Source organism: Clarias gariepinus, chromosome 22, assembly GCF_024256425.1.
Source record: "Clarias gariepinus isolate MV-2021 ecotype Netherlands chromosome 22, CGAR_prim_01v2, whole genome shotgun sequence".
Classification (NCBI taxonomy): domain Eukaryota; kingdom Metazoa; phylum Chordata; class Actinopteri; order Siluriformes; family Clariidae; genus Clarias; species Clarias gariepinus.
Genome location: NC_071121.1, coordinates 25,036,193 through 25,062,326, shown reverse-complemented (window position 1 = coordinate 25,062,326; position 26,134 = coordinate 25,036,193). Strand labels below are relative to the sequence as shown.

The 26,134-nt window shown below is 40.1% G+C and overlaps 1 protein-coding gene across 2 annotated transcripts in view; it reads right to left on the bottom strand.

Annotated features, from left to right (window-relative positions):
* Positions 1-26,134, bottom strand: part of prdm5 (PR domain containing 5) — a 57,116-nt gene that overhangs the window by 13,181 nt on the left and 17,801 nt on the right. For both annotated transcript variants that reach the window (XM_053482955.1, XM_053482956.1), the window contains exons 9-13: positions 24,076-24,160; positions 23,815-23,972; positions 22,710-22,803; positions 16,552-16,712; positions 13,131-13,224 (exon numbers count right to left, since the gene is read on the bottom strand). In XM_053482955.1, the coding sequence (XP_053338930.1) occupies positions 13,131-13,224; positions 16,552-16,712; positions 22,710-22,803; positions 23,815-23,972; positions 24,076-24,160 (592 nt within the window). The remainder of the gene's footprint in view (positions 1-13,130; positions 13,225-16,551; positions 16,713-22,709; positions 22,804-23,814; positions 23,973-24,075; positions 24,161-26,134) is intronic.

Sequence of the window (26,134 nt, the reverse complement as noted above, 5' to 3'; positions counted from 1 at the left end):
TGGAGCAAATCACTGTGAAGCTGATTTGAAGAAAACAGTATTACAGCTTAAGGTTTGAATAAGACATCCAGCTTTCCAAATACAGATAGATAATTACCTGCTTTAGGTAGTAAACCAACCAGCAGGAAAAACAAGACAAGTGGGTGTCATGCAATTACTGTATTAAGTGTTATTCTTTTAAATCTATTTTAATAGTTTCTTTTGACCTACAGTGCAATAGTCACGCTAGTGTGATCAGCGTTAAACGTTAAAACGTTTAAAGGTTTGGCTCCGCGTCCTTCGTTAATTGTGAGTTATTAAGACCCGATGATCTATTACAGCTCCGGCTGTCTGAAACCGTGCCAAGTCTGCATGATTCACTCAGCTGCTTTTGGAAGAGGCTGAGAATCTGCTCTCGCGCAGACCGCTGGGAAACGAGAGAGGATCCCAGGCTCATGAAACAAAACCGTATTCCAATTTCATTGCTTTCTTCTGGGCTAATGAAATAAGGGGTTTGCTGGCTGGAGAACGGCTCCCTTTGGAATAAGTAATGCGCATGGCAACTGGGACAGCTCCTCAAGGAAACACAAAATGGCGATGCCTAACTTAATAAGATGCAGGCTTTAGAGAGATGCCAGCTGTGAGTGTTGGTGTGTGTGTGTGTGTGTGTGTGCTGACTGTACAGGCGATCTAATTTCCAATTCGTGTTGTTGGTGTAACCACTTAAGGGACTAATTGTCCAACTGAAGAAAAAAAAAAAAACACACATGTTGTTTAATTAGACAGAGTGCAGGACTGGTGGATATTTTTTTTTGTCCTGTGAGTAATAAGGTTAATTAGCTTGGCTTCGGGGGAATTAACAGGCTAAGATGCTCATTAAGCTGAACGCTGCCCTCAAGGAGAATCTGTCTCGAAATTACCAGCTCTGTTTGATGGGCGGTTTAACCCAGCAGCCCTTTCTTATTGATTCAACATCTTTTTCAATAAGATATTGCTGTATCAGTTACCTGGAACATAATCGCATGGCTATAGAAGCGAGAGCGTAATTAGTGGAAGCTGGACCCCAAGCGACTGTAAAATTGTAAGGGCGTAATCGCACTGCCAAATCACAAATATCTACAGGATGAGGACGTAAGAATTGGATATGTCATTTAGTCCATATCCAAAAGTTTGCAAACACCTGAGCATCACACCAACATGCGCTTGTTGAACATCCCATTCCAGATTTTTCCACCCTTTGCTCTGGGACAGTGCGTTCCACTCTGCTCTGGGAAGGATTTCCATCAGATTTTGGAGCGTTGCTCCAAAGGATTCGTGATCCTTTAACTGAAAGAGCATTAGTGTAGTGAGGTCAGGCACCAATGTTGGAATGTCAAGGAGGCTCCAGTTTCAGATTATCCCAAAGGTGTTAAGTGGGGTTGAGTTCAGTCAGGGCTCTGTACAGGACGCCCGAGTTCTTCCACTCCGACCTTAATACAATCATGGAGCTTGCATTGTGCACAGAGGCATCGCCATGCTGGGACAGGTTTAGGCATCTTAGGATGCTTCCACAATAGACATGATTGATTTGTACCATGTGTAGAAAGAACTGCTCCCTGTCCCCACTCCTCTGTTGGCCAGTGTTCACAATATTATTATTCTCCAGACTCTGGTACACTTGCATATTTTTATTCTCCAATACAGCAGGTGGCAGCACGCACCAAGTTGGTTTTAAAACCTCGACTAGACGCAAAGCCTTAGAAACGAGTCCTGGTCCCATTGTACCAAGTGCCCTTTGTTGAAGAGAAGGAAAAGTGCAATGCAACAACAAAGACAATCTATACAATTTGTGTACTCCAATCTTTGTGATAACAGTTTGGGGGAACCACATAAATGTAATGGTCAAGTGAGCACAAACTTTTTACCCATAGCGTTTTTATTTTATTTTATTTTATTTGGTATGTAAAGGAAAAAAACTTCTCAACAAAAAAAAGGACCAAAGTGATTTTTATTTCAATTTTTGCGTCTATTTCTCTATTTTCCATAATCTCCAAGACCCACCATATATATTCTCTGATCTCTGCCACCAAACACCCACACCACCTACACATCCCCCCCCCCCCCCCCCCCCTCAACCTTCCTCTGAGTTTAGCTTCAAGCTACATCGAGTTTCTTCACAAGGCCTCGGCTGCCCTTCGACAATCCCGCTCCTTAAAAGCAAGACTGTCAAATTGACAAACAAACCAATCTGCTCTAAAAAGCGTCATAAACACCAAGTATCGGGTTAAAGCTCATCTTTGAGACCCCGAGCAGCTCTGTGGAAGCCATTAGAGGGTCAAGCCAACAAAGACCCGGCACAGCAGTGAATTCTGGGACTGTGGAGGAGTTTTATGAAGCTTGTAAAACTGTAGTAGGTCAAGCCAAAAAATCCTGCATTCACATTTCGAGGATTAGACAGACTTAAGATACACTAACAGTGGTAAAAAGCTCAAGACTGATTTGAGGAGTTTTGATCATCGTGGCCAAAATGGAAAGAAGACAAAATGTATTAACAAGATAAAAGTTTAATAGAAATGAAGATGTAATTCAAATAAAAACGGAGTATGCACATGTATGAGTACGAACATATGATCTAATGCATTATAAATGACGAAATGTTTTTTTAAAGTGATCTCAGTGATCTTTGACCATGGCATGGTTGTTTGTTCATGTATTTACAGTACTACCTGTAAACTACATTAAGCCATTCAATCATGCATAATTAGGGGTGTGGTATATTTGGGGAATAGCTGCATTGCAGGTGTCAAACCAATGACCATAGCTATCTCCTGTGTATCGCTTCAGCAGACAGCTAGCGTTTTCCTTTTACACCTGTACGGTTGTCGTGAATGAGACTATAAATGTAATAATCTACAATAATCTACTATTGTTTAACCACTATCCAAAAAATGCATACAAAAGGGTCCCTCGTGAAATATTTGGATAGTCCCCATGCTGTGGAAGACGAACCCCCCGAAGAAAACCGACACAAAGTATTATGTAATTTTACCCGTTTATACAATATGCTGCAAAATTTGACACATCTTTACTGTAGATCGTTTACCGCGTGATTGATGGATGCACGTGTCTTATGTGTACAGTTGCTTTCACTGTCTCCGAATTCTGATGCACCGTCTTAACAGCTTAACCCTGAAAGAGGCGAGGCTCCAGACAGCGGAGTTAAATTCCAAACTCCAACCTATGATTAGAGCGTGACTGGAGTCCGATGGTTTCAGACACATGCTGTTATAAGTGGATTCTTATTTAGCCGGGTCGCTAGGGGATTAGCATCGGGTCTGATGCGTGTGTGGAGAAACAGAGGGGCTAATTGATTTAGCATGCTCTGTAAGGGGACACCGGGCATGTGTGACCCCTGGGTGCCTTCACAGCTTACCTTTAGCCCTGGGAGTCCCAAACGGCCCCCTGACGCCTCAGCCAATCGATCCATTTGTCACCCCATCATGTGTATGTGTGTGAGAGAGAGAGAGACAGAGAGAGAGACAGAGAGAGAGAGAGAGTATGGTGTACAGAAAACTCCCGTCTGATTTACATTAGTCCTGTCTGTCACACACTCACAGTTTCCTTCTGGACACACACGTGCCTCTGTCTAAAAACAGAAAACGAAATGCAATATCGATCCACTTGAGCTGATAAGCGTTTAAATCGGGTCATTCACACAAATCTTTTCATCTGAGAAAGCGAGAGAGAGTGAGAGGTTCTGCTAAAGATCCCGTAACACGTTATTTCCTGCAGTGCTGAGGATAAACAGACCCATGTGGATTATTGCTGTATGCACACACATGCGACAAATATATATGGAAAGTACAGAAACTTCTTTCTAATTCCGTGTTTACATGCAACAACAAAGCTCCCAAGTTTTGTCTATCGCAAATCCAAATTCAGTTTAATCTCAATGCAAACTAAAAAAAAGAGGCAAAGTAAAAAAAAAAAAATATTTGTTTCTGTAACTAAACTGTAACAAATCCAAAAACACTGGGACTGTAAACAATCATAATACACACACATCTCTGCTTGTCCGTCTATGTCCATTGCCATGCTGCTGAATTGATATGGCAGATCGTACAAGTCACACACACACAGACATAAGGATAAGATTTCGGGAATCAAACGTGCAGTGGAAAAGAGCGTGCCGTGTCTGAACACTCCAGAACACAGAGGACTACCAAGAGGCCGCAATTCCTGCAGAGAGGACATCGAGAGGAATTACCCATGACCAGACATATGCATATACTATCAGACAGACGCACACACACATATATATGTACGTGAACGTCCTCTTTGTACTCAAGCCAGACTGAATACATCTGTAAATCTTTCTTAGCTGTGCTATAGTATTTCATACTGATAGAGAATATCATATGGATGTCATATAGACTTAGGAAGATCTTACATCTTTGTCTCCTTTTCATGTCTTTGGCACTTACAATGTTCTTGTTGCATAAAATCGCTTGTCAGACAAAAAAGAGATTTTCATTCTATTTTCTTTAGGTTTATGGAATACTAATAGCTGGTGCTTGCTGCTCTTTGTCTTCTTATACGAGCCTGACAACCAGCCAATGTTAATGGCGCAGAGTCTTTGGACAGTAAGTTTTTACTCTGACGGCATTGAAGTCAAGCATAAAAACCCCTCGCACATGAATACAAAGGAATGGTATGGCATTTTAACAGCAAATTGACAACTATTCATGCTGGAGACAGTGGAAATTCAGGGACTGAAGCCAGACAGGGTCATAATCTCTGGCACTGAAGCTGGACAGGGTTGAAATCTCTGGCACTGAAGCTGGACAGGGTCAAAATCTCTGGCACTGAAGCTGGACAGGGTCAAAATCTCTGGCACTGAAGCTGGACAGGGTCAACATCTGAAGCTATCCTGATAGTACTGAAGCTGGAGTACTGAAAAGTTGAAATCCCAGGCACTGAAGCTGGATTCAAATACCCGAGTACTTAAGTCAAAGGTTCTGCTGCTGGACAGAGGCGTATTCTCAGGTCCTGAAGCTAAACAGAATCACGCTCTCAGAACTGAAGTGGGACAAAATTGAAATCCCAGATACTGAAGCTGGAAGGAGTGAAAATTCCTGGTGAAACTGGACAGAATCAAACATCAAGTCCAAACATCATGGTATAATGAAGATAGTGCCCTGGGTTCTTAGTGAAAAGGAGGCTAAAAAATTATCAAATAATTTCTGTTTAGATTTTCTTCAGTGTTGGTGTTTACAGCCGTGGCCAGAAGTTGAGAGAATTAAGTCTTCTGCTTCAGTGTTTTTAGGTCATTTTGTCAGATATTACTTTGGTATAGTTAAATATAATTACAAGCATTTCATAAATGTCAAAGACTTTTACTGACAATTACATTAAGTCATGCAATAATCAATATGTGCAATGTTGACCCTCCTTTTTCAAGACCTTTGGCCTGCAAGCAATTTGGCCTGGCTCGCTGTTTATCAACTTCTGGGTCACATCCTGACTGATGAAAGCCTGTTCTTGCGTAATCATTGCTTGGAGTTTGACAGAATGTGCGGGTTATTGTTTGTCTACCCATCTCTTGAGGATTGACCACAAGCTCTTAATGGGATTAAGGTCTGGGGAGTTTCTCAGCCATGGACTCAAAACTTCAAAAATCACTTTTGCCTCATGGCAAGGTGCTCCATCATGCCGGAAGAGGCAATTTCCATCACCAAACTGTTCTTGCATGGTTAGGAGAAGTGGCTTTCGGAGGATGTTTTTGTACCATTCTTCATTAATGGCTGTGTTCTTAGGCAAAATTGTGAATGAGCCTCCTCCTTTGGCAGAGAAGCGACCCCAGACATGAATGGTCTCAGGATTGTTTACTGTTGGCATGACACAGGAATGATGGTAGCGTTCGCCTTTTCTTCTCCAGACACGCTTTTTTTTTGGGGATGCCCCAAACAATTGGAAAGGGGATTCACCCGAGATAATGACTTTACCCCAGTCCTCAGTAATCCTATACCTGTACCCTTTGCAGAATATCAGTCTGTCCCTGATGTTTTTCCTGGAGAGAAACATCTGGGCCCTTCTTGACACCAGAACATCTTCCAAAAGTCTTCGCCTCACTGTGCATGCATTGCCTGCCAGAGCAATACCGCAATCCTGCAGCGGAATCAATAGTAGGAGATACAGTAGTCCTGGCACTTGCTGGACTTTCTTGGGCACCCTGAAGCCTTCTCCACAACAATTGAACCCCTCTCCTTGAAGTTCTCGATGATCCAATAAATGGTTGATTCAGGTGTTAAATGGTTAACAGAGGAAGAACGATGATTTCAAGCACCACCGTCCTTTTAAAGCCTTCAGTCTGTTATTCTAACTTAACTACAGTACCATGACACAGTGATGTCCAGCCTTGTCCTCATCAACACTTTCACCTGTGTCAACGAGAGAATCACTGACATGATGTCAGCTGGTCCTTTTGTGTCAGAGCTGAAATGTCCAGATGTTTGGACTTGATGTTTGATTCCGTAAAATTGTTTTTTGTGCGGATTAATTTAATTTTTATTCCAAAGAGGGACTATGCGAATTATTGTAATTTATCTGATTACTCTTTATAACATTTTAGCGTATATACAAAAAACTGAGACAGCAGACGTTGTGAAAAATTAATATTTATGTAATTCTCAAATCGTTTGGCCATGGCTGTACACTAATTAATGTAAAAATATTCCAGATAAATTAACACATTAAAGAAATGCTGTTATGACGAGACGCTGCTCACAACTGCAAGTACTTGTACCCATCCCTCATATCAAACAGCAGTGCATGTTGTGGCATAACCCAATCACTCACGCACAACACCCTCAGTTTTACAAGGGGATTTTCAGTGAAATATAAATCCAGGAAAAACTTCTAAACCTGTGTCTTTTCCCAACCTCGGCACGCCCTATGATGTCGTTTAGCGTCTGCATTCTGTAAATGTTTCCTTTAGGTTCTCCTGCATGGCTGATCCCCCAGGCAACTACAACACACACACACACACACACATGCACACAACCCCCTATGACGTGCTGTCGGGTGCAGATCAAGAAAACCGACACAATTACACATACTGCTGTAGAAGAGGCACTGACTGGAACAACATGAATATTCACGCTCACGTACACACCTGCTCCATGACGTAGTGCCAAACCAGACCATCAAATAAGTTGTCCATTCATGAGTCACAGTTTGGAAAAACAAACTTGGTTTGTTATACAAATTCAGCATCCACTTTCTCCCAATCTCAGGATGCATTTCATTGAATAAATCAGATGTTAGATTCTGATCTGAGACCAGTGCAAAAGCAGTTTTCAAGCTTACCAAGGGCTTTAACGGGCCTGAAGAAGCAATGTCTTCTTCACTAGCACTAACAGGTACTGAGGCCACACTTTCTTCACTCAGGCTTACCAGCATAGAGTCCACAACCTGGACTGACAAGTACAGGGTCCACACCTATCTAAGTAGAACTGACAGGGAATGAGGTCATACATCCCTTATTAAACCTGACAGGCACAGAAGCTACATCTCCTTCACTCGGACTGACCAGTACAGAAGCAACGCCTCCTTCAATGGGACTAACAGACACAGAGTCCATCAAAGAATGGAAAACGCTGAACTACTCCAAGATACGAGTTCGCAAGTTGAGGCATCTAGCTCATCACTGCAGCGAAAGCAGCCCATAGTGAAGCTCCTGAAGCAGCTCTGGCAAAAAACTTCACATCAAGAAAGAGTGACTTGTGGAGCTCAAGTCACGTTCTCAAGAAGCCGGGTACACAGTGGCGCCTAAGAATGACATCATGGACACCTTGGACCGAAAGAAAAAGCTCAGGAAAACTGCTGCCACGTGAGTGAGCTAATGTCAAGTAAATCCTTCCGATCTGGGAAGCATTAACCCAACATACAGTACGCCAACGCTTGCTTTGCACATTGCCTTGTCGAGTCCCTTACGGACAGGGTTCTCCTTTACAAGCAGGCCAACTCAGATCAGTGAAAACAGGACAGCCTGGCTTTGGACATGATGAATGCACTGCGAACTATTTTTATTTGGTCATGTTTCTTTGAACAGAAACACTTCTTATCCATGCAACAGTCGTATATCATTTTGCCAAATATGTCTCCATATATAGTTTTATGAATGTGAACATAAAATGAAATCCTTAAAATAAATAAAATGAAACATATTCATTGATATATCTTTCGTAAACACACACACACACACATACATATACTAGTCACCTTGTACCCAACCTCCACTCCCTCTCACCAGAATCTAATGAGATTTTAACTCCCACCACAGATGGAAAAACAAAGGCTGATCAGATGTGGTAATTCGAGACAGGTTAACTCATGATGTATTTAAGTGTCCCAGCATGTAGACTCTTCAGGGACTATCTCACTTTATCTGGTCTAAATCTGCGATTAAAAAGAGCTTGGACTCGGGTGAAGAAAGTTACCTTTAAGGATTAAGTTGGCTTTAAACTCTCAGTGGGAGTGTTTGCTTAAGAAAGTAAATGGTGTGTGGACTGTATCTCTACAGATTGAACAAACACTGGGACAGGGATTAACTCCTTCAGACTATCTGTGTTACCTTCACGATGCAACTCGAGGAGTTTACTTATTTTCCTTTAAAGAAAAATGGAAAGATTCTCATGACATCTGTGCTTTAAAATGATCTGTATTTGTACCCCACCTATATACATCCAGGAGTATGATGCAACACTCAAGACAATATAAGAGCTTGACAGATCACACATCATGGAAATTGTGTGAGAGTGTATGAGACGAGTTCCATGGCACGGGACAAAGAATACACCCAGCAGTGTGGCTAACCACACAGCTTACACTGGCTACACAGAATAGCAGAATAAAAAAAACACCAGAATAAACCATGCACCATGAGCTGTGCGATGCTGTAACCACTTAATAGACGAATTATATGAAACTGTAAACCATCTTAAGTAGCAACACATGAAACTGTGGCAGAATCCACACAGAATGCACTAGACTCGTGTGCTGACTTCTACAGAGCTATCGTCTTTCATTCGTCTTTAGTAACAAGGCCATGCTGGATCAAGTCTTGGGCATGATGTAGGAATACACCCTGGATGTGATCCAAGTCCATCACAGGGTACCTAGGGGCAATTTAGTGTAGCCAACACACCTTCTGCTGGGAAACCCATGCAAACACAAGGAGAAGACTCATCTGAGCTGAGCAGCGCTCTGCGAGGCGGCAATGCTACCTGCTGTGCCCCAGATCTGAGCATCTCTCTTGAGCGTTTCAGAAATTCATCATATTTGTATTTCATTATTTCCTTATTATGTTTTGACTGGAAATGAAAAATATAATATCTTGAAACCCAAGAAGGGCTGAATGAGCTCACCTCACTGGTTGGAACTTTGAGATACGTCCAATATATTCCATTCAAAATACTTTTAGATTTCCAGTCCACTTTTAACAGGGAAAATGTCATCCCATACTTCTGCAATTATTTTTTCCTTGGTCTTTGTCTCTTTTATCCTAGGGATCACCACATCGGGATGGTCTGAGCCACAAGATCTAGCACAGATTTTACACCAGGTGCCTTTCATGGGGCGTACGATTAACCATCTTACCCTCTTACCAGCAACCCAGAGCCTCAACCACCACAGCCTCTACTGCACGTCTTTAGATTTAAATCATTTCCTAAAATCTTAAAAACTTAAATCTACATAATATGCTTTGGTGCCTCCTACCCTGTCTCATCAAAGAATGTCTCAGTCACTTCAAAGTCTGATTTAAATTTAAAATAAGTCTGATTTTCGTCCGTCTAATTAAGTTTAGGACACACTTTTAACGATGCCACTAGTGTAAAATGTCATGATTTGCCCGCCCACTGTTACCGTCCACCACCCTAACTTTTAGATTTAATAACAATCATAATAAATACAGGATTGTAAAGTATCATATGCTTTTTTTCTATAAATGTATGAACACATATTGTGTACCCAATCTTCGTTATACATTTATTACACTTGGGTCCACCTTCTAACTAATCAAATTTTGTGAATATATCTGGACTGCACAAAAAGTATATAAAAAATAAAATAAATATTGATATTTAAAAAAAATATATTTTAATAGGTCAATCATAAATAAATAAAAAAAACATGTAGAAACGATTGCCTTTTGTGTAATTGGGACGGGAATCAACAGGGGCCAACCGATACAATATTATCGCGATACCGCGATGCTGATTCATAATATCACAAATTTATAAATACCTCGAGTTTATATACAATTTTTCCATATTTAGTTACAATTCCAAACGAATAATTTGTCCCTCCCATACAGGATGCTGTGCTGTCTGTTAATGTGTTAGCTGTTTAGCGTGCACCACTTGTTGTTTTAAAACCTTAAATGTAAACATACTATATACTGTATAAATAAAAAATATTTAGTTAAAAAAAAAAACAATTTTGGAGTCCAAAGAATCTGATGCATAACTAAACTTATTTCCTCTCGCATCTCTACTGTTAGACGCCAATAGTGACTGAATCACTTCCTTTAGCCACAGAAAGCGGAAGGCGATGGATGACACTAATAAAAGCGAAAGGAAGCTTGAATTTGGAGGATTTATAGGCAGCAGGGGTCAGAGGTCATGTTGCTGGATGCCTTGCTGGAGAGCTCCTTTCTATTCTCTCTCTCTCTCTCATTTTTCTCTCCTTTCTCCTCTTGAGCCTTGAGCCGCATCCCTCTCTCCCACCCCTCCCACTGCATTCTCCGACTCCCCTCTTTTTGTTTATCTCTACAAACACGGCACAGGCCCGGCTCGATAACACACAATGCAAACACACACATACATACACAAACAGACACACACACGCGTTCCCACGCATCTGCTACACCCACTCCGCATCCAAACATCTTCTCGCCATGGTTGTTTGTCATTTTTATAGCAGGCGTGTTAGCGTGCATCTAGATTCGAGTGAGAGTGTGTGTGAGAGGAGGGAAAGGCTGCCGGGTTAATAATAGCTGTGTGTGGACAGACAAAGAGCCTCCAGGCCCATAAAAGAGCAGAATGTGTCTGATGTCGCTCATGTAACTTGTCTCCGGCGGTCAGACGGGCAAACACAGCATCAGGCTCCCGAACTGTTTATAAATCTCAGTCTCTCAACTCTGAGTGCATTTAACGAGCAATCGGGTGTATGTGTGAAGTGTGTATGTCTCTCACTTAATGTGCTGTATAATAACAGTTTAATTAGCAGATGGTGTTAAAACCCAGAGTAGAATTCCGGATTCTGATTGGTGAGAATTTTCCAGTTCTGGCTGTGCGGTACTTTCAGGTCTATAGCAGTGTACCTACTCTAATAAGTTATTGTTTCTATAGTAATAACCTACAAGAAGACATGTATGGTGTGGTATTGTTGATGTAATGTAAACACACATATATATATATAACTTGTTAAAGAAATATGAGGGGTGTTCAGGTCAAACCGGGACTTTTACATTCAGTCAAAATTATTTTAAAGTCCATAATTCTTATGATTCTGTAAAACTGCTTTGCGATAATGAGAATCGTTAAAAGTGCTATACAAATAAAAGCAAACTTAATTAAGTGAGGGCGTAAACCAGATTTACAGAAGATTTGTACGAGCACAGTACAGTGATGAGACTCTTAGCCGGATTAAAACATTTGAATGGTGCGAACGTTTCTGAAGACGACCCTCGTCGAGGTGGCTCTGAGCCCACTGCAGTCGGTCCCGTGAACATTTAGCGAGTGAAGCGCCTTCCTGGGAGGCCATTAAAGAGGCAGACCTATCATTGCTCTGGCGTACTGAGAAAACTTCCTACCTTGACGGTATCCAAGCGCTAGTGAAACACTGGGATAAGTGCATTAGTGTATCAGGGGATTATATAGAGAAATAAAGGGAGTTTTTAATCTTATAACTGCGTTGTTATTCTGCACAATCAAAAGTCCTGGTTTGATTTGAACACCCCTTGTACAGTAGTAAAATATAAAACGTTAAAGGGAAAAAAAAAACAGTGATAGTGATAAAAGAAACTTGTGTAGCACGTTCCTGCAACGTTACACATAGATCTAATTAAATGTGGCATCGTTTAACTAAGAAAAAAAATTCTAAAACAATCTCCTATTACTACAGATAAGTAATTTTAGTGATGTGTACTTTTAAAAATGAATCTCACTTCCAGGCTTCTAAAAAAAAAAAGGGGAAAAAAAAACAAAACAAAACAAAAGACTGGCACATCACTACAGAGCTCTATCCCACAAAACCGAGAGGAAGAAAATGAAGAGTTCTTTCCGTGCGTTCGTTCTGGCTGTCAACCGTCCCTCCTACCCCGAACCCATCCGTCCGTCTATAGCTCATTCTTCAGTCCTTAAACCTCTGATAGAGATCCAGCTGGAACGTTTGTCCGTAATGGGATTGTGGGAAGAGCGCGGTGTTTGTAGAAAATCTCAAGTTAAGAAGGTTTAAAGACTCAAAGAATAAACACTGAATAATTTGAAAAAGAAAAGGGAAAATAAGGGAAGAATGAACAAGGGAGATGGAGGGGAGGGGGGACGAAACGAAAGTATGATTTGTATGGATGATGGGTATGATTTTGATTTCAAACCACGATTCGAAATGGACAAGGAAGCGTGTGTGTGTGTGTGTGTGAAAGAGAAGGAGTGTGTGTGGCCTGCGCTGAAGCATGTTGTTATGGCAGCACACAGGAATGTCTGGATCTCCATTATAAGGACACGCTGTCACTCTGTCCACGGGACAGCAGAGCTCTGTGTGTCCCTCTAGGGGAGCCGTACTTCCCCATGCAAATCAAACAAGATGCCCGTTTGATTATGGACGCCCTGCCTGATTTATCTTTATTAGTGCAACGAGGAACTTGAGGAAGACAAACTTTATTTCCATTACAAGAGCTGGTTTTCTTTTCATTATCAAAACTAAATAAGAGTGCTCTAAAAAAAAAAAAAAAAGAGCTGACCAGAATGCCTTTGGAGAAAAAAGCCCAGCTATCATGTGTAACTCTGGTGTGATGCAATTTTAAGCTACGGATGAGGTTTCTGAGGTCATTCCGATGGACGTGGTGTGGTGTGTGTGTGTGGTGTGTGTATATGTTGTGTGTTGACCTGTATGGCTGCGAATGTGCACTCTCAGCGTCCCGTTGCTGGCGAACTTCTGACCGCAGTACGGACAGATCTTCTCCTTCTCTCCGGTGTGAGTCTATCAGATGAGAACAGAAACAAAAGGAAGATCTGAGACAACATGGCTACAGTAACAAATCGAGTTCCTTTCTCATTTCTTCCTCCACATGTTTGTTCCCACTCCTTTGCCTTGTTTCCATTTCTCTCTCTCCTACACATCCCTCGTTCCCTCCGTCACCCCGTTCTCACTGGTTTGGAAACGCTAACACGAGCTGCACCGTGCGTCACCTCTCGACCCCTCCGCTCTTCATTCTAAGCCACACTAAATTTATCTTCTCTTTCTTATTTATCCAATAACACGTTCTTTAGGAATCTGTTTCTCATCGGTAACACGTAGTGTGTGTGTGCGTGTTTGTGTGTGTGTGTGAGACTGTTCTCTATCTGTTATTAAGAGATCAGATCCACACACTGAGAGACCGCATTGTGTGTGTGTGTGTGTGTGTGTGTGTGTGTGTGTGTGTATGTGTATGTGTGTGTGTGTGTGTGTTATTATCAGTTTAAGTAGTCAGGCTAAAAGGCTCAGCTTCTCTCTGTGTTATAAACAACACTCCAGTAGAGTGTACACAAGGCAATTTGCTAGACGTGCATGTTTGGAGCTATGCATGAGTATGTGTGTGTGTGTGTGTGTCAGGTGCTTGAGATGGCTTTACTGATGGATCCATTTAAAGGTGGAAAGATACTAACTGATGAAATTCTCAAACTGGTCGTTCATACTTTCACTTTATGAGCTGTGCATGTGTGTGCGTGTGCGTGTGTGTGTGTGTGTGTGTGCGTGTGGAGCTTTTAACTACAAACGATTAACCACAACGATACCACAATACATTTGCAGTCTGTCTTTAGGGTGTACAAACTTTTGCACTCAAATCTAGCTTCCCCCACACCACTAATGCAATCCTCCAGGAGCTTAATTTCCATCTGATCTCGGGTCTGATAATAAGCCGTCAAAGCTCAGTGCTTTTAATCTCCGGGCTCTTTGAAAGCCCTACGCCGCTGATCCAGCTGACAGGAGACGACAGGAATCCCAACAGACGGACTTGCTGTCAGACTGCGCTCAGTGTGAGAGAGGATATTAAACGCAGGCTTCAATGCAAAAAATGACAGTCGTTCTAGATGGACATGAAAATCCTAAACGGTCATGACAAACTCAAACAAAAACAAAACAAGCAAAGGAAATAAAAATTGAGTAGTAAATCTAAGCTCTGATTGGTGGGTTGACTGGCCAGTGAATGGAAGGGATGGGAAGAGTTTAACAAAAATATTTACACAGGAATGTCTGGTTTGTCGAAACCACTAGTATCAGGTTGCTTTTGGAAGTTAGAATTAACTCCGATCGGATATCGTTGGACTGACGTTGACTGAAAGACACTGAGAGGACGGCATGAATGTTGCGAATACAACTTCAAAATAGAATTATTTAGTCTTCCTTACGGAATTACATCCTTGATCATGTTATTCTGTTTCTTTTTTTAGTTGTCGTTGGCATAGTGGTTAGCACTGTGGCCTCGCACATTCAGGGTCCCTCTTATGGAGTTTGCATGTTCACCCCATGTGTGGTGGGTTTCCTCTCGGTTTCCTCCCACAGTCCAAAGACTTGCAGATTAAAGTAATCGGTGTTTCCAAATTGCCTGTAGTGCGTGAGTGTGTGCACTTGTGCCCTGCAATGGACTGGCAACCAGTATAGGGTGTACCCCGCCTTGTGCACAGAGTTGGCATCCTGTGACCCTGTACAGATGGAGCACTATAGAGGATGAGTGAGAGTGAGAGTGAGTGTGACTTGGGACTAGGGTTCGAACCCGAGCCACAGTGATGAGGGGATAAGTGCTAGCCACTCGTCCACCAGGAACCTAATAAGACAAAGGTAAAATGTACCTAACAGCATAGTGAAATGCTTTTGTGATGTTTAAAATGTTTTTTTAGGCATATCTCAGTTAGAAAATTTGAGTCAGGATACAGCACCCCTGGAGCAGATGGGGTAAGTGCCTTGTTTAAGGGCTCAACAGTGGAAGCCTGTCGGTACTGGTGCTTAAACCCACGACCTTCCAATTAGAAACCCAAAGCCCTAATTGTTTGAAACAACAACCACAATAAAATAAAAATAAAAAATACTGCAATGTAGCAAACTATTACATCAGGAAACAGTCAGAGGAGAAAAAGCTGGTCAGTATGACCATGACAAGGTTGTGCAGGTACGTGCTGCTTGACGTCCTAGATCAGTTCTATAAAATCAGACGTTATGTAATTTAAATATTGTATGAACAGACATTATGCGGCAAAAATGCTCTTGAGTTTTGAGGTCATTCATTCATTCAACTTTATTCCAACACAATTTTATCAAAGTCATTTAAACTTTCAAAAACAAAGTTGTTTCCGATATTGTGTTTTAAGTAAACGACCTTAACAACCAAACACCAACCGTAACACGACCTTTATTTGACCTTGTGTTTTCTTGTTTTTCCTTGCATCAATTAAGGGCCATCAATCACTTCAGAAAACATCTGATGTAATCTCGGAAAATACTGACATGCTCTACACATGCTCAACACTACCGAGGGGATTAAAACACATATAGACGTGGTATTATAGACAAACACCACTGCAACTCAAAATTTCTTCTTGAACTATCTTTTTTTTTAATCATTTATACTATAGCAACAATTAATGTTAAGTTGTACCTAACGGTTTATGTTATTGTAGCTATTAAAAAAAAACCTTCACCCCTTTTTTTTCCCACTCTTAATTGTTTACAAAAAAACTCAAAGTTACACAGCTTGTCATGTTCCCGAAATGTCCTGATAAACGTCCTGCTGAGAAAACTTACTGTTAGCAAAACCGCCGACTCCTCAAACAGCTCTGAATCTTCACCGTATCGACTTCACATTTTCTTTGTTAAATTACATTTTTTACAATCTGACTGATCAGTCGGCACGTCATGCAAATTTGCTGTTACCATGGAAGCTTATCCTGTACGGGGACTCGGGGCACAATGTGGGGTACATACACGATCCCGGCTAATTTGAACGCCAGTTACCCTAATCTGCATGCCTTTGGAACTGTGGGAGGAAAATAGAGTACCCAGAGGAACTCACCCCAAGCACGTGGAGAACATGCACACAAACCCTAAGACGGGAATTGAACCACAGTGATAAACACTGCCACACACCATGAAAACATTATATATAAACACATTGAAAGTGATATTACAGAAAGCCACTCTACAGCACCTGACCAATCATAATAAAGAATTCAACAGAGGTGTGAAGAAGCCTGCACCAAGAGACCACTGGCGTGAGATATTCACATCATTATAAAGCCTACAAATAAAGTAAAATCTATAGATATACTGTACCTTCTTGTGGCTTTTGAGCACAGATGGAGTGACGAAGGCTTTCTCGCACAGGTCACACTTGTACTTCTTGTGCCCGTCATGCACCACCTGTATGTGTACATTCAGTGTGTCCTTGCGTTTAAACGTGGCGTCGCACTGGTCGCACTTGAACGTCCTCTCACCTGGACATAAAGAAACAACAAGACGTGAGACATCCCTGAAGAAGGAACGATTTCCTCTTCTTCCCACACAAAGGGCGCGAGGCTGCTTTTGTCCCGCTCCTGAAAGCTTCTTCAACCACTGCCATTTTTGTGTCCCGACGGCATTGTGGGAGCCACTTTGCCGCCCCAAGTGTCTGTCTAGCTTTGGAAATTGTTCTATTATTCTCACCGAGCTATTTTTCATGCTGAAGGACACAGGCGTCTGCACTCATGTCTACAGTAAAGGGCGGGCAGGAAGGGACGAGAAAGAAAAATGGGGTGGCCGACAAATAAGACCGAAGTAAGGAGCCTGTGCAATTCTTTTCGTGAAGCCGCAGTGGCTTAAAGGATCTCCTTCAAAAGCCTGCCTCTGCCTCGCTTCAATTTTATAGAACACCACAAAATAATGGAAACGTTCCACAGAAATATGGACGGTGGAAAAAAAAATGTCTGCGTGTCTGTTAAAACTCTGCTCTCTGCTCTGGGTTGCAAACAATAAAAAAAGGCAGCAAATACTATACCAGAGCCAGACTCATTTCCCCATATAAGGTTTCTAGGAATGGCTTGGAACTGCATTGAGCATGATATGGAAGGACAAATGTGGTCAGTTTAAATAAGATTTAAGACAATGCAATACAGCTTTCCATAAAAATGTATAATTATTTATTGACGGATTGTTTTTTTTAATCCAACCGTCTTCAGAATCTCAAACCCTGCCCCAAACGCTACTTTCACATCCTTTTAATTGTTTAAATTAGCAAGTTGTATGTTAAACGTCTTGTTCTGGGGTTTTGGAATTTGACCTCACAACCTTCTGGGTGCTGGCACAGTCGCTTAACCGCTACCACAGAAAAAAAAAAAAAAAGAAAAAAAAAAACACCACCCCACGATCTGCTCTATGTGAAAGTGTTTCCTACATTCATCACGCTCTTTAGGGTTTGGACCAGACTCCAAACGGCTCCAATCGTGCAGCGGGACGTTTTCACAAACAGAAATAAAAAGCATCTTGAATCACTTATTACTGTTGCACGGGGTCTACTTTAAAAGGAACACTTTTGTTCATCAAAGATTCAGTTAATCAGTAAGACCGAAGAGACTCGCTAACACAGTTACTCACTCCACTGAAGTGGGATGTGCTGTTCAAGAGACCCTGAAATGTATGTGTAATATAATATACAAGTAAACGCTTTAGAACTGGATGTTTTACCATGTTCTCCTGACTATACATTAGGAAAAAAAATCTATGACATGCCTCATTTTTATCTCATCTAGAAAAAAAAAAGGTTTTCTTCTTTGTCTGTACTCACTACATGCTACTATAATTTGTTTTTGTTGACACGGTTACATATTGGACACTGCTCCGATGTATTTTATTATTAAATTTAAATAACATTTTATTATATTAGATTAAAGACCTGTCCATACGTACCTTATGACCTTTTTATAATCCTGTGGCTTGCTTATTAGGACTTTAAATTTACACCTGGACTTCTGTGAAGCTGCTTAATGACAATGTCTATTGCTTAAAGTGCTACACAAATAAATAATCAAACAATATTATTAATAATAATAATAATAATAAAAAAAAATAATAATAATAATTGAATTATTCAGAAAAAAATAACTTAATTTAGTTAATTTAATTAACTAATACATTTTACAAAATAAAATTCTGTAAAAAAAAAATTCCATCAAAATAAATGTATTAAACATGAATTTAATGTTGATTAAATGTCGGTTATTATTACATCAGTGATTGACAATTTCGCCGATGATTGAAAATATTTGATAAAGAAACGCACACGCACAAAAAACAGTCTATGTTTTACTGATTTTCTTAAAACAGCTGTTATTAGGGAGAAAAAAAACACCAGCTGTGTCATGTTGTTTGAAAAAGAGAGATTGGAAAATTTTTAATGATTTTTGATAATGTAACACCATAAAAATGAATTTCTGTTGCACTATTTGGAAGGTATTACCAATCAACCATCACGGATACCTCACAAACACACGTCACTGCTGTCAGCGCTGTGCTGATCACTATTAGTCAGACCATATAACCAAGCGCATAGTGGGCCAGGGGTAGCTCAGTGGTTAAGGCATTGGACTACGGTTCAGGAGATCCCAGATTCAAACCCCACAACCAGCAAGTTGCCACTGTTGGGCCCTTGAGCAAGGCCCTTAACCCTCAACTGCCCAGATGTATAATGAGATAAAAATCGCTCTGGATAAGAGCGTCTCCTAAATGTGAAAGTATCTATTATTTCAGGACAGTGGTTTATAAAAATTCTAGTAGCCTGGTACTTTTTAATATCAGTGTACCGTACATCACCAGTAAATAGGATTACTTTATTAAGGCTCCTTCCTTCTTTTTTTCTGTGTGTATGGGTGAGTCTGTGTGTGTGATGGGGAAGACCATCACACTCCGGCAAGGTCGGAGGGGCGTGACCATCTGCCCCGGGAGGACAGCAGGAAATGCCTGCGGCTCTATAATCTCTGTGTCATCGGTCTAGACTGGGAGGGAGCATAGGGCAGTTCTGTCCTGCCAGCTCCCCTCACACACACACACACACACACACACACACACAATACATATTTGGGTGGGAATGACTCAAAAGGCAGACAAAGTGGGGTTTGATGAGTACAGGAGTTGATGAAATAACGTTTCCCGGATTTCTTCTCGCTGTCAGTGCTAACTATGCTAAATATCCTCTGAGGTAAAACTGAGGTAATTGTTGATATTCCTGACAATTTTGTCTTGATTGCAGCATTACCGTTCAGTTTTTGTGTTTAAAGCATTTTCTTACTTTCAAACTTTCCAGTGTATCTGAGGTAAATGTTGACATTCCTGACATTTTTATTTATTTATTTTATTTATTTTTTTTTTTATACCAAAAACTATTTACCAACAAACCTGAAAGAAATGACAAAAAGTAAACTATTATTTTATCTTGTTTACATTATCTTTATACCTAATCAACTTGTGTTTGTGTTTGTGCATTAATGCATTTTCTTAATAATTTGTGAACATATCCAAAGTACTGTAAAAGTTAATATTCCCATTCCAGTCAATGCCGAGTGCAATTAAATAAAGAGTTTTTTTTTCCTTTATAGTTTACAACATATTTGAGGTAACTGTTCACAATCTTGATAAGTTTATGATTTTTCCACTATATCTGTACCTTTAGCAATCAGTGCTAAGTGCAATTACATTATTTAATTTATTAAAACTGATTTTTATTTATAATACACAAACATATCTGGGGTCAGTGTTCATATTCCTGACAGTTATGTTGTTTCCACTAAGTACAATTATGCTGTGATTGTCATAATATTAAGGTTCTTTTTAATCATAGTCCAACACACCTGAGGTAAAAGTTGATATGGCCATATTGACATTTAATGTTGTTTCCAGTATCCTTTAGCAAAAAATGCTAAGTTTATTTGATAGATGTATATTTGATAAATGCTAAGTAATTTTGCTAAGTAATTTTTTTACAGGATTTTTTTTTTACTTTTGTTTAATTAAAAAATATTTTCTTACACATTTACAAAGTTATCTGAGATAAAACTTGGCAGTTTTCACTTCCTTAATGCTAATTGCGAATACATTATGTTTTTACTTATAGTCCTTTCTTTTATAGTTCACCAAAATATCTGAGGTAAATCTTCATTCTCCTGACACTTTAATTATTCTTCCACTATCGCTGTTCCTTTAGCATAAAATGCTAAGTATAATTATACTGATTGTCATCATATTTTCTTTCAACCATTTGCCAACACACCTGAGGTGAACGTTGATATTACTGATTATTTTAACTCTTTCCTATTATCTATGTTTTTTAGCATCAAATGCTAAGTATAATTATGATTCTAATTAGGACTGTGGGGTTTTTTTATCATCACAAAAAGCATTTTGTTAATCATTCACAAAGAGACCTGAAGTAAAAGTTGATATTCTTGATCATTTCATCTCACGTCCTCAATGCTAACTGTAATTACATTATGTTTTCTCTTAAACTGTTTTTTCCAAAATGTCTGAGGTAAATATTTATTCTCCTAACACTTGTATTATGCTTCTACTATATCTGTACCTTTAGCACAAAATGCTAAGTATAAGTATAAAGTGATTTTATCATCATAAAAGTATTTTCTTAATCATTTACAAAGATTTCTAAGGTAAATGTTGATATTCCTGATTGTTTCATCTCACTCCCTCGATGCTAAACTACAATTACAAAAGTATGTTCTTTTATAGTTTTCCAACATATCCAGGGTAAATGTTCAATCCTCTGACACTTTAAGGTTTCCACTATCCCTGTACATTTATATAAATATACTGTAAGTTTCAATTATTTCATCTTAATCTCACTCTCACTATGCGTTCAGTTCCAAGTGTAATTACACTGTGTGTTTTGTTATACGAAGCCAATTATTCATAACTTAACTGTAATAATTTTATTTTAAACTAAAAAGACATGTGGTTCGAGTAGTTTGGACACTTATGTTGGTGCTCTCCTGTACAGTCTGATGTACTAGGGCAGGGTTAAACTTCGGTATGAAAACTCAACATTGTCTATTGATATTGTCTTCAAATTATGAATAATATTAGGCATAACCCAATGGTCAATTCCCTCATATCTTCTTTGTATTTACTGGTGGTTAACTAGATGCACACTCTTTTGGCTGCTCCTGGCAAGGCGTCACCACAGCGGACCATCCGGTCCACACATACAAGCATGGCAACGCCGGATGCCCATCCTCCTGCAACCCTCCCATTTTATCCTTCTGCATGACATACTAAACACCTACCACTATGGCTCGAGTGCCCAATTCTGTTGTATCGACGAGTGTGGATACAAAAGTGTATTTGGCTACGGAACAATACTACTAATGTGGAAGCTGGACAATGGGGCCCTTATTCCAGTTCTAATATTCAATTATTCGTCACATATATTCTACAGCTCAGTGAAACTATCTTTTCGCATATCCCATTTAGCTGGGGTCAAAGAGCAGGGTTAGCCATCATACAGCACCCCTGGAGGGGCCCCTAGAAGAGTTAAGGGCCTTGCTGATGGGCTCAACAGCGGCAACCAGGCGGTGCTAGGGCTTGAACCCCTGACCTTCCAATCAGTACCCAAGAGTCTTAACCATTAGAGCCGAACAAAATTTTCATTCAAATATATATGTTATGCATTCAAAGTTAAATATCAGTGAGAGAAAATATTAGTGTTTGTTGTTGGTTGTTTAACCAAAAACATAAATATATTTGGTAAATCTGTGAGATCAATGATTATGTAATTTGGTATTTTTAGATATTTTAGCTAGCTAGATCATGCAGCAAGTTGCATGCTAGCATTCTAACTTATTGTGTACCATTTTAAAGGTACACCAGGTTAAAAGTGTGTCATTTGCGGCAGTGTTTTGTTCAAAACGGCTGTCTGAATCAATCAAGCCTGGCGTTTGTCCTAAAAAAGTTTTTTACTGTTTATAGCACCGCCCTTAATCGAAATAGGGTGAAAAATGTTATACACGGATATTTAGTTTCACAGTGACTCACCTAGTAATACAAACAACAACAATGAATTTGTTATTGCTATAGCTCCTAGAGCAGGTCATGAGTTTTTACAAAGGTTCCTGTAGTTTAAACACACCCTATATTGAATCTGTAATGAGCACTCAGTGTGACATTGGACCTTGTCTGATCCCTTAGCAAAAACGTAAGTGTGTAAGTGGATTACATCAGCAATATTCTGTATTAGTAAATGAAACAGTATGTGTTTAGAGAAGGTATCTAGTGCTTATATTTTCAAACCAAATAACTCCTTATCCTGCTGAAGCGAGAGACCTGGGAGAAAGCTGTTCATGAACATTTGGCATGAACAATAAATGTGCAGGATCATTTAGAGGGCAAACCCAAGGCAAAGAGTTTCTCAGGACACACTGACGCACAGTTGGATCTTACACCATGTCTCTTACTGTTATGGATGAGGAGATGGCGCTGGAGGGAAAACGGTGTCCGGAACAGAGCCTTACACTCCTCACACTGAAATGGCCTCTCCTCTGAGTGGGTCTGAAGTAAGGTGAGGGGAAAAAAGGAAAGAGAGAGAGAAAGAAGTGTTGTTAGAAAACACCTACTAAAGCCACGGTAATAAAGAAGTACTACAGAAATTAATTCGAGTGCTTGGACCCCTGGCAATAACAGCCCTGTGAATAGATTGACAGGCAATTATCTATCTCTTTCTCTGAACTCTGAGCTTTTGGGGTTGACACTTTGCACAGGAGTAAAGGTCGAAGGTCATACGGACTCAAGAGGGGTCAGGGCTTGGCTGCGGCTTTGGCTCGGGCTCCACAGTGGCTGATTGAACTGATGATCTCCATTAAGATAAGAGGCTTACAGCTTCCTTATTTCTCAACCAATCTGTCTGTCTGGGTGTGCTGCCTGCGTCTTACTTCCTCTCTCATCTTCCGTTTGTTCCTCAGCCTGCCTCTGTCTCTGAGAACTAATCAGAGCTGAATTATTTGTGCGTAATGAGGATTAAACACCAGAACGCCAGAAAGATTTAGGAGCTGTCTATGTCGGGTGGAGTTTGCCTACAACACTGTGTCTCAATTACAGTTCTGACCTTGGGCTTAAGGCCGTTTTTTGTCACGTGATATCGGATCTACCCATGAGCAGTATTAAATCCAGTGCCACTGTCTGACAGTTTAATGTAGCCATATGTCATGCTGAAATTCATGTTTTGTGCCTTTCAGGTTTCTTGGAGCTCTGTCTCTGACAGCGTGCATGAAATGTTGAATATATATATGTATTATATGTATATATATAGTTTATAATATTTCAAAGAAAAGTACTACTACATAAGAAAAGCTTTAGATATTATTGTGGGGTGCCAAAAAATGGAATTTTAGGATTAATCCAAATCAATCCCAACTAATTGCGCTTGGGCAAGTATGTACTCATGGTGACACGCTCATCATCTTCAGGGTCAGGATCATCACAGAGCCAGGGCTTATCCTTGGAAATCTGGCAGCAAGAAGCAAATACACACTTGATGATCTCCCTGGAAACACATACACACACCTTTTTGTGGTTCTTGTAGACGTTGCGGTGAGCAAACTCTTTCCAGCACAGCTTGCACTTATATGGTTTGTCCTCGCTGTGGATGATTTTATGAGCTGTCACCTGGTCCAAGCGCTTAAAGCTGCGGTTGCAGATCTCACAAGTATAGGGTCGCTTCTCTGGTGGCCAAACACACACACATACAAACACACACACGCACAAAAGAAGTCGTGTAGCTGGTTTCCCAGGGAGGTTTTTCTGTCTGTCTTTGTTTGAACATACCTGAATGTGTGATCATATGCCGCTTCAGCTGATTGGTTGAGATGAACTTTTTGTCACATGCAGGACAGTCGAATATCTCGTGAATCTGGGATTAGAATATGAATCAAAAAATCGATGTGATTTATCCACTCAGATACATATACACATATCAGCTTTACACGATGTGCAGGCATTAATATGGATATAGATTTATTCCTAAAGAGTGGCAAGGGAAAACTCCCTGAGAAATCATGACACAGCATGAAGAAGAAACCTTTAAAAGGGACACCGCACAGCAAAAACATAAAGCATTACTTTTCTACAAGTGTATATTATACAGTGCTAATTGTTCTGGAAAAACCCTTAGCAGAAGCGGCAGGAGTAATTTTTGTAGGAAAATCATCAGCATTTTCGAGCTTGTGCATGCGAAGGACAGCAGACAGCACTAGGATACGCAGCAGTTTCAAAAAGCTGTCCAGGTTGGCTTTGTGTGTTTTAAAATAGACATGCATTTGAATTATTCTCCACCACTAGTAACCATAAGCAAAAATTAGCTGTTGTGAAAGTTCTTTGTGTGCAGACTGGGGCGTACAGTGTATACACTCCAAACAATTGTGGTGCTAAATGTCTCCAAACTCCAAGCATACAATATTCCAGCACTTGACAAAACAATTTCACACTGCCAAAATACACATCAGTGCACATGGAGTCAGTCATGTACCAGGCATTTTTTAATTGCTTGTTTTTGAGCTCCCCTCGGGTAGCATTTTTGCAGCGTAGCACCTCGCTGACGTCCTCGGATCGACTCTTTGAGGAGGACAAGGAGGCGTTTTTTAAGCGCGTCTCGTAGCTGCTCGTGGTCACAGCCGGGAAAATAATTCAATTTCAAAAAGATACCCCGCCCGATACAATAACACTGAAGAAAGTCTGCAACATGTCTCCGATGAAGGGTTTCGACACATCTTCCAACTGACGGACCACACAAAGCTGTGCGATGGATAAATATGATAGTGATATACTGTGTAATGGTGACATTTTCTCAGGAGCAGCAAAGCAAGAAAAACAGATGCTTAAACTGGACAATTAAATTATTGATGGCTTTCAGAGTCAGTCCGTGTCCTCCGAGACTCAGAATATACATTCGGAGAACAATAATATTTGTGTAAAGATGATGTGTTTTATCTTGCTAACTCTTGGCCCACTTCGAGTTTGAATCAAATAAAGTGTTTCTTTATAAGTGAGTCATTAGATTCTGGAACTTAATGAAACAATAAAACCAATATTTTATAACACTCCTTCTTCCATCTGTCCTTTTTATCAATGAGAAGCGTGCCGTACAAAATCCACGAGAAATGTGTCAAAACCACTTTGTTACGGAAAGAGGAACAATGAAGAAGTGGATTCGCGACTATTTCATTTCCATGCTAGAACACTGAGCTGCATATCTTTTTTTGGTAACTAACAAAAGCATGTTCAGCTTCTTAGCGTCGATGATAAAGCGGCGTCTTTGTGTTAAATCCTGAAAAATAAATGGTTTCATGTGGAGAGAATAAAACGCATTACTGTCTTGTTTAACGTTTCTAATCTCCTGGCGTTAAACCGCTGGAGGAGCGCAAAGATGAAGTCGCAATTATGTTCGTAACTGGTACAAAGTTAGAACTGAGTACAGGCTATTTAGGTTTAAAAAGACTGGAATAAGGATTTGGAAAATCTTTTAAAGTTTTAACGTGATGTTCGTTTAGTGGCTCTGGATTAAATTCCAATTATTAAAGATAATTTTGAGAAAATTTTTAAATGATCTTTTACATACATAAAAAAAAAACGATTTAAGGAATAGTTCAATTGTGTTAAACTATAAACTCAATTTAGCTCAGTTGGACTGCAGAGGCTTCACATGAGTCTCAGCTAAACTTTGTGGAATTTGGCCCCAATTACTTACATTCTACTCTGAATTGTTGGTAACAAACTTCACTTGATATGAGAGATGTACGAATACTTGCTGCTAGAAGACAAAGTCTGACGAAGTCCTAAGAAGACTTGTCGATTAGAAAAGAAGACTTACAAAGACTTCTTGATTAAA